Here is a 9825-nt window from a genome sequence, read left to right as displayed (position 1 = left end):
ACAAGGTTGTGAAACGAAGAAGACTTTGTTCGATTGACGTAACAGTTGTGTTATACATATGTTGCTGTTTTGGAAGGTTAACTAATAATGATATTTAAAAAACTTCTTGGTCTTCAAAAAAAAATACAAAGAAAAGCAAAGCAAAAAAAAAAAAGGGAAGAAAATGATATTTTGTCAGGAACTACTGATCCGGAAAAAGAATTACTTCGTGGCATAGCCTCAAGCCCTGTCCCATGATGAAGTTTAATTATTCATGACAAATATGATTTTGTAGATATTCTCTTCAACCTCTAGAGTGTATGATGTAGATGCCTATAGTTCGCCTATTAGTATTACCTATCTTTAGCAATTCCAGTCTCTATACAGTTGATAGATAACACCTATTGGATAAGAAGTAACATCATTGTTTTTACGCCTTCTTAGAAGCCACGTTACGTAATATGATTTATGCACACTTTTGTGGCCTGGTCACCATCATTAAGTGACGTACCCAACAAACCGGTCTCACCGTCACAGTCTATTTAGGTCTAATTAGGGGGGTGCCCAGGGTAGAAAATGAAAAGAGCTGTGGAAAAAAGGGACCAAAATTTAAACAGTTAATTCTTCTTTGCACGATTTTGGTTCAGGAATTCTATCTACTCCACTATTTTAGATAGTTGATTTCCTATCTAAATGAAGGCACAGTCGACAGAGGCCACCTACGTCAGATCTTTCAGGCGCAGTTTACAGAAGCCATCTATAGAGGGGCCTTCCTAAACACCTGCCGTGACGTCACCAGAACAAACACACCGACCAGACAAATCAACTACGTAGGACGGAAAGGTTGGACAAAACTGTGAAAATTCCACCCAAAATGAAGGCTCTAGCCCTTCTCTTGGCGTGCCTCGGGCTCCTAGGAGTCCAGGCGATGCCTGTGAGCGATGTCGCTGGCAAAGAATCGGCCAAGGCGATCGGAGGGATGGCGAACGCCATCGCTAACATCTTCGACCGTGTCGGAACCTTCTTCCCCGAACCGAGTGAGCTCCAAGAAGAAGAAGAAGTTGCTCCGCCTGAAGAAATTAAGGAGGTGGATCTTGAAGACGTCAAACCTGCACCTGAGAAAAAGGACAAGAAGGAAGGAACCGAGTTGGGTAAGTGCCAGCAGGCGACAAAATATAAAGCAACAAATTACATCATGTATTTATATTGCAACATATAGGCAAATGTACACGTCATATTTTACCTGAGGCAAGGTTTTATTGAAAATTATGCGGGCTCTGGAATGTTCCAGCTTCTTCTGTGTAACTTTTGTATACACACAAACTAACAATCACAAACAAACAAACAAACAAACAAACAACAGCATGGTTATCCCAACCCACTGTCGCTATTGAAATTGTTCTTAGACTAGCTTATTTGTTGTCACCCTCTTTGCAAACAAACAAACAAACACTTTAATGCGAAGCCTCTATAGTTCTGCCAAGGACAGAATCTTCTTGGTTATTCCAAACAATCCGTTCTTAATTTTGACATTCAATAAAAATCTTTGCTCACAGATTTTTGTCCATCAAGGTGGACAGAATGGTCTTGAAATGTTTTCATTTTATGCAGCAAAATTTGGTCAAACGATAGGCTAGCACACTGATAATAAAGCAAGACTGAGTTTAAGTTACATAGTTCCTCTCCTTGAATGTAAGTCCATCTGTGACGTCATTATATTTTAATTTTAAGACTTTATATCCGTGCACAAAATAAAGCACTTACCAACAAGCTTTCGATAAGATCATAAGCTTGTTGGTAAGCGCTTTATTTTGTGCACGGATATAAAGTCTGAAGTTAAATTTGTAACATAATGTTCCTCTCCTTGTTGTTTTAAGACTTGAATGTTGATGTTGACATGTTGTTTCCCTACAGATGACATGTTTGCTAAGGGAGCCATGGGCATGATGAAAGGGATGTCTGACATGATGAAGGGATTCGGTCCCATGATGTCCAGTAAGTGATTTATAATTATATGAAACATATTTTATTGTTCCTTGGCTTGAATTTCTGAAGCTGACATGACTATTGCAACATTCGTGTGACATTTGTGACAAATAAAATAAAGTTCACTCTTCATAGATATTTGCCTCTAACTTCAGGTAGATTTTTATTATCTTAGTATGTCACACAAAGATACTAGGGTACTACATTGCAAAAATCATTTCAGCATGTCATAATAAACAGTACTGTGCGGTATCAAAGTGAAACTTTTTACACACCTGCAATAGATGTATGTATTCTTTACCATGGTCATGAAAATGTCTACATGTATTAAACGTAGGAAGGTTGGAAGATCTGTATCTAGTCTCAGGAACCAGAACTCAGTTCAGTTGCAAATTTTGAATTGGTATGTTATGTAAGATGGCCAGAAAATGTCAATGTTTCACGCACCGATGCACAGGTACAATACAGGTAGCGTGGGAATGTGGCCCGTTGGTCAGCTGAAAGAAATCAAACTGGTTCAACATCTGATCTAGATCATTCTCTGTATTCAACAGTGCTAGATACTGACTTAATATCAAGAGAAAAATTAGTATGAAATGGGCCACATTTCTGTAAAATTGTAGTTGAAGGTTCATTCTAGTAGCCTAAGAAACTCAGACCTTAAAAGGGTGTAAGTATCTATAAAATTAATAGGAATAGTATCATTCAATGAACATAAACATTTACACCAAATATACACCCATCTGAAAATTCTGTATTGTTCTTGCTGGTGCATTATTTTCCTCCTCAGGCCACACCAATTTAATTTCTTGGTTCATGGATTCGCTCGCTCCTATTTTTTGGAAAATAAAATAAAAATAAAAATTACCACTCAGCAAATTTTCACCATTAATGAAACCACTCACTAACTTCCTGGTGTAGCAAATTGGCCTTTATATCATAAGCTCCTTAAAGTGTGGGTACAGGTGCTGTTACTGTACAATAATAGTGTTTTTGTACTTTTTTCAAGCTGAAAACTTTTTTTCTTTATGTTTTGGATTAGCCGTTACTTTTACCCCAACCATTTTACAACTTTTATTTTTATTTTTATTTCGCCCCTTCGCTCCATATTTTTTATGAAAAAATCCGTGAACCAAGAAATTAAATCGGTGTGGCCTCAGATACCCCCATTCATACACACACACACACACATATATATATATATATATACACACAACTTTGTGGTGAGCCTAATGCTATAGTAATTTGCATGCGAGTAGCTTGACACAAGGCTAGAGGGAAAACATTCTGCATTTTTGCAAAATGGTTGCCTTTCTAGCTAGAAATCTGATGTTGATGGCATCTGTGTCTCATAACCCTTTAACTTAAGGTTCTAAGTCAAGAACCCTAACCACATGCAAGACCACCTTATAACATATGACTTTCCCTATAGATATGATGAAGGACTTGGATGACATGCCCGACATGGGAGACATGATGGACGACATGCCAGGTTTTGGGGAGATGATGGGAGGACTGCCTGATATGGGGGATATGATGGGAGAGATCGACATCAACCTGGACACAGACGATCCTGACTTCAGCAAGGAATCTACTGAGTCCAAGAAGGTATGGAGGTGCAAACCATGGCTGTCTCCAGGACCTGTCCTTCTGTCCTGGGATGCATATTTGCTTGCTGGGATGGAGAAAAATTTCACCCCACCTGTCCCAAAAATCTGAACTTGATCAAAAGGTGTTTGCATAAGCTAAAGTTGACAGATTGTACAAGGAAAATGAGCTACATGTCCTCCCAAACAATGAGAGGGGCAGAAAAAAATTGGATAAAGCCCTGCTACAATTAATGCCATTTTTACTATTTCAGTTACTGTAGTAGATAGCAAATTGTTTCCATCACAGTTGGAGTCTGCTGATTCTGAGTTACTGTATCACACAGGCTTCTAAGTTGTATCACACAGGCTTTTATTGATCAAATAGAATGCACTCCACACCCACCATTGCTAAATGAGTTCTTTTGTTTAAATTTTTCTTGAATTGATGTTGACGTCGGGCTATCTGACCCACAGGAGGGATGGTACCTCGGGTGATACGAAATACGTGTTGTATTCTGTTTGTATAGATTATAAGAAAGATGATATGAAGTTCTTACATATCACCCTTGTGCCCGCACCCCTGCAGGTGGGTGGTGACACCATCGTCACACACAAGAAGGAGTCGAAGCACACCGGGAAGGACGGCAGTGTGAGTTACATCAACACGGTCGACAAGCAGCAGGCCCGCGGCCACAGCTACAGCGTTGTGAAGGTGTATGAGAACGACAACAGCCTGGCTGATCTGTTCGGACCGGACGCAGTGCCATCGGTAGGGTTTGTCAAACATGTTCATATAGATCAGAACTGAACTATAGTTAGAATGGATGGTAGTCATGTTTTGGGATGAATACCACAATCAGCAGGCCCGCGGCCACAGCTACAGCGTGGTGAAGGTGTATGAGAACGACAACAGCCTCGCTGATCTGTTCGGACCTGACGCAGTACCATCGGTAGGACTTGATCAAACATTGTAGGAAGAAAATCGGCTTCATGTTAACTTTATATAGATGAAACCTGTTAGCTACAGCATTGTTAAGGTGTATGAGAACGACAACAGCATGGCTGATCTGTTCAAACCGGATGCAGTGCCATCGGTAGGTTAATGTCAAACATTGTGGGAAGAAAGAAATCAGCGTTATGTTCATATAGATTAAGCCTCTTGATAAGTTATTGTTTTCAAAACATTAGAGTAAAAATGAATGCTAGTCATTCATTTTTCGAATAGCATTCATTTTTTGGAATGAAGTATTCAATCTTTAACTGTATTTATGTTACATTTAATCATGAGCTTGGACAGTCATGGCATGCTCCTGACTACAAAATTGCCCAGGAAGACCACTCACTCAGGGGACTGGTAAAATAAACATTTCTTAACTTCTGAAATCAAGGGATCGGGTGTATCAAGTGCCACAGTCATGCATGTTCCCATGATTCCCATGACTCTGTTCATAGCCAACTCCGATGCCTGAGCTCCCAGCGGAAGATGAGAATGAGGCTGAACCTGAGAACGAGGCTGTTTCTGACGAGACAGTTCCTGAGATGGAGGGAGACACCACAGCTGAGGAGGATGAGCTGGACCCCGCCTTGTTCGGTCCAGACGCCATCCCATCGGTAAAACTGCAACCCTTGTGATTTACTCCTTACTCAGATCTTTATGCTTCTTAAACAGATTTGCTAACTTGTAAGTTCATCTGTGTTGGTAAAAGTCATGCTGGATAAAGTTAAACTTTAAAAGGGTATCATTTATTTCTTGACAAAGACTTAAGTTGAACAGTAGAAAAATTCAATTTTTGGATTAGGAGTTAAAGTTCAACTTTATCTAGAATGAAAGTATATTTGTTTGGATTGTTTTGGATCTGTGTTGGTAAAACATTTGGGATGTCCCTTGCTCTGAAATGTTAAGTTCTGGTCTTTATTGTATAATCCCTTCAATATCTCTAGCATGTGTTCACACAATCTCTTGCAGGCTGGGGTTACTGACCTCCTCCCGGTAAAAGTCACCTGTTATGTCAATCCTTCCACAAATGTGATAAAGCTGAATAAATTCTTATTTCTAACTTCTTATGAACTTAGAATATTGTTATTGATGAGTATCCTGTCCAATTTCATATGCATTGTCTCCATTTTTGTCAGCAGGGCTAGCCCTTTGTAATAGCCATAGGCTAGTTGGGCAGCCCCGGCTGTGCGTTCTGAACAGCCAAACCAAAACATTACATTATTTTCCTGCCCACTGTCCCATCTGATTGGTTCTGATATTGTCCCCCCAGCCCACCCCCATGCCTGACCTGCCCATGGAGGAAGTCCGCAACATCGAGGAGACCCAAGATGGCGGCGATGATGATGTGAAGCCTCAGGAGGAGGAACAGGCCAACAGGGCGCTCTTCTTCGAGCCTCACGGCGATGACGAAGCTCGCAAGGCCATGTTCGACCTTGTTTAGACAAATTCTACTTTTTTCGTTTTGCAATATGTTCGGTGAGGCTCATAGAAAGATTTATTTTCTATAGGAATGAATCTGCTACTAGAAAACTCTATTAACTGAGTGATGTTATCGTGGTGCAATGTTCTGAAGTATGACCTTACTGTAGAGGGAGTTATGGTTTGCTACTGCTGCTACTGAGTCTTTATATATCAATTCTTGTCTATAAAAGATTTTACCGTCTAGTTCCTCATCTGATTATCGATGTAACAATATCAAAACTTGTCTTTTTGTACACGGGAAATGTAGTTTGTATATCCGTTCTTTCTAAAGATATGCATGTAACTTCAGGTTAATCTTTCTTGTCTACAATTTAGTAAATAACACAGAAACATCAAGGTACTAGGATGCAAAAACCATGTCAACTTGTCATTATAGACAGTGCTGTACGATATTGAAGTGAAACTTTTTACACCCATGCAATAGATGTATGTATTCTTTAACCTTATGAAAATGTCTATTTAAGTTATTCGGGAAGGTGGTCGGAAGATCTGTACATCTTTCTCTGCAATAAAACGTCTTAGAAAATCTTTGTTGTTGTTGTTTTGTGCTCCTAGTCTTATGATGATGATGTAGCATTATGGTGAGGTGTTTATTTGATTCCATATTTCTTATAACTGCAGGGTACAAGAATCATCCATTTAGGACAACAAATGAAACAAGATTGTTAAGTCAATACCCCATACTTCGTATAGAACTTTACTTTCCCTTAAGAAAAAAGAGCCTCTGGTAGGAAACACCATTTTATTCAAATTCCCAAAGCCTATGATGTATATTCCCACATACAATTGGCCGCAGTGGATCAAAAGCGCCGACTAACGGTTCAAAATATTATTGCAGGAATTATTTCAGTACGGTGCAGTAGGGCTATACAGTCGAGTTTTTTTATCAACATTTTCCGTGTAAAAAGATGCAATCGTCAATGGAAATAGTTAAGCAGGCGGTCGAAATCAAGGATAGCTTTTGTGTGATGATAATTAAACATTACGATCAGCGTCATGGTCATTGCAGTTACAATGATTGCTGCAATAATGTTTAGAACTGCTAGTCGGCGCTTTTGAACCGTTGAGATTGGCTGAATAATCAAGGTCGATTGTTGAATGTCATAATGACGTTAGATTTTGAAGGTACGTGTTGATCATCAGTATATAAACTCGGCACAAAAAGTTTGGAATATGAACTTTGGCTGATCATATTTCCGTTGTTTTTGCATCAATTTTAATTTGTTATATATCAATAGAAAGCGTGTGTGATTTCCTTTTATATGGTATCAAACTCCTCATGATTTTAAATTCGTGAAAAGAGCACCAGGGTTACTTACGTCAGTGGGTCACGAAAAAAATGTGCCCAAATTTCAATTTTTGTGTTCAACTCTGTATCATCCTGCTTGTATGGGTGTGGGTGTCAAGGATTCAATCTATCCTTTTTTCACGTAATCTTTGGTATACAGAACATCCAAGTTTATCTTCAACATTTGAGGAGAGTATATGTGTATTTTGGGTGTTGGATGACCGATTCGAAGTGTGGATGCGGCAAGGAGAATGCCACGCCGACTGTCGCACGGATAGAGCGTAACAGCGCGTAGCGCTTGTTGTGGTGTATGTATGGCTGCCACAGGAAAAACAAGGTTGGCTATCATCCCAGACAAGACAACCTCAATACTGTGAGATACAGGGACACCATTCTCCATTCACTATTCAGTCGCAATGTCTTACCCCTTCAATATGGGGTCGAATGACATTCTGTAAGATTACACCGCCCGTCCACGCACACAGTCTGCATTGATCCTTGCTCTGTGTGACGGGCGTTGTAGTCTAACACATGCAGAATTGCATTTGGTCCCCCACACACGCTGACGAGGTATGACATTGCGACTGCATGGAGAATGGTGTCCCTGTATCTCACAGCATTGAGGTTGTCTTGTCTGGGATGAGGGTGAACTTCGTTTTACCTGTGGCAGCCATACATACACCACACCATGACACTGCCTCCACCAAGCGCTACGCGCTGTTACGCTCTATCCGTGCGACAGTCAGCGTGGCATTCTCCTTGCCGCCTCCACACCTCGATTCGGTCATCAACAGCCAAAAGGGCACATATACTCTTCTCAAATGTTAAAGATGAACTTGGATGCTCTGTATACCAAAGATTACGTGAAAAAAAGGGTAAATTGAATCATTGACACCCACACCCATACAAGCAGGATGATACAGAGTTGAACACAAAAATTGAAATTTGGGCACTTTTTTTTCGTGACCCACTGACGTAAGTAGCCCTGGTGCTCGTTCCAAGAATTTATAGCCATAAGGAGTTTGATACCATATGAAAGGAAATCACACACGCTTTCTATTGATATATAACACATCAAAATTGATGCAGAAACAACGGAAATATGATCAGCCAAAGTTAGTATTCCAAACTTTTTGTGCCGAGTTTAGATAGCGTCAAGTGAAATATCATCTCAGCCCATGCATAGGATTTTCTATAAAAGTGATTTTCGGTGCCTATTTTCATCCCAAATGTGATATTTAGTTACTACAACATGAGAATACTCGAAATTACCTGGTAGTATTCTTAGACCTCACTGACTTGATTACAAACACAAATGCATCGATTTTCAGACAGAAAAAAAGGACATTCTGCTACTTTATTACATCGTCCTCCGAATAAAGGAAACCTACCTACTGAAAGAACCGTTGCGGAAGCAATTTTACGCTGTCAGACTGCCTTTTGGAGGAAGACAGCCCTACCAGCTCAAAGCAGATGTTGGGGTGAAAGATTGTCATGTTTTGTGAGTGATGGCCGGGCTTTTCTGACAGTCCCTTACCACATATAAAAAGATGAACGGTTGATTTAACAGCCAAAGTTGTCAAGAGCAAACGGACAATGCCAACATACATCATTAACTTGCTCATTATGTTCAAAACATGATGTATCTATAAATGTAGGTGGCGCTTCGACGAGTGGACATGTTGTTACATGGATTCATCGATCGCGCGCAGCCTAAATCCTATTCTTTTGAAGTCAATTATTGCCTAATAGGCCATTGTAAATGTATGTAATGATATATGGAACTATTTTGGAAAGTTTTTACTTACCTTACGCCTAATCTCTTGTACATTTTCAATGTTTTAAAGTAGGTACTACAAACCCTATCATAGCCTAATCTGCAGTACCGCTCCCGGCCGCATCCTGAAAAGTAACTTAGACGACCGCCAAATTGCCAAATTTCCGTCTTTTCAGGAATGGGGAAATCGTGAAAGGCTCGCAAAGGGGTTGGATTCTTAAGGCTTGTTTGCCTTTATTTTCGAAAATACAACCGTTTAAACGTAAGAATGACAGCATTTGAAACATTTAATAAGCAAATACACGGCATACAAGGTCATCAATCACATGTATCCTTGCAATTTTCCAATAGAAGTGTTCGAGTTTGTCTAGTTAGAAATTGCCCCGTTCTGAAGGGTTTACAGCATTAGAACTTCACTCAGATTTTGTGAAACAAGCATACGTCAAACATATGCAACAGCATTTCTGTCTATTTGCACTTTGGACTATAAATAATCCAATTTTTCTAATATCGAAATGCTGTAATGTTAAATATATGCGGCGGACTTACGTGGATGTAAGTAAGCGCCCCGGGGCCTTGAAACTGGGGGCCCGGAGCTGTATCAGACTCTGGAGCTGTATAATGAATGAAGAAGACCTTTATTGGGCGTTTCGGCTCTTGCAAGCTAGTAAAGATCAGAATGATAAAGTTCTAGGCAGTTCTAAGTAATCTTTGTACAAGTACTAGT

General features: G+C 39.9%; 1 protein-coding gene across 2 annotated transcripts; it reads left to right on the top strand.

The window, feature by feature from the left end:
* The first annotated feature begins 751 nt into the window (after nt 1–751).
* On the top strand, nt 752–6561 carry LOC118406428. 2 transcript variants are annotated; one of them, XM_035806480.1, is made up of 7 exons: nt 752–1130; nt 1894–1974; nt 3398–3573; nt 4141–4266; nt 4448–4504; nt 5007–5165; nt 5822–6561. In XM_035806480.1, the coding sequence occupies exons 1-7, from the start codon at nt 854–856 to the stop codon at nt 5990–5992; spliced, it is 1047 nt and encodes a 348-aa protein (XP_035662373.1). In that variant the 5' UTR covers nt 752–853; the 3' UTR covers nt 5993–6561. The 2 variants fall into 2 exon arrangements, with proteins under 2 accessions (XP_035662373.1, XP_035662372.1); XM_035806479.1 differs by lacking the exon at nt 4448–4504 and having other exon boundaries at nt 753–1130; nt 4141–4323.
* Nucleotides 6562–9825: the final 3264 nt, after the last annotated feature.

This window comes from Branchiostoma floridae, chromosome 19 (assembly GCF_000003815.2).
Source record: "Branchiostoma floridae strain S238N-H82 chromosome 19, Bfl_VNyyK, whole genome shotgun sequence".
Lineage (NCBI taxonomy): Eukaryota > Metazoa > Chordata > Leptocardii > Amphioxiformes > Branchiostomatidae > Branchiostoma > Branchiostoma floridae.
The sequence above is the reverse complement of the archived record's forward strand: the minus strand, read 5'-3'. Positions and strand labels throughout refer to the sequence as shown.

What these genes read in the sequence shown, in the direction of transcription:
- LOC118406428 (XM_035806480.1), top strand. Translation starts at nt 854, where the DNA reads ATGAAGGCTCTAGCCCTTCTCTTGGCGTGCCTCGGGCTCCTAGGAGTC. An exon ending in AATCTACTGAGTCCAAGAAG is followed by an intron (nt 3,574 to 4,140) that starts GTATGGAGGTGC and finishes GCACCCCTGCAG; the next exon opens with GTGGGTGGTGACACCATCGT. An exon ending in GACCTGACGCAGTACCATCG is followed by an intron (nt 4,505 to 5,006) that starts GTAGGACTTGAT and finishes CTCTGTTCATAG; the next exon opens with CCAACTCCGATGCCTGAGCT.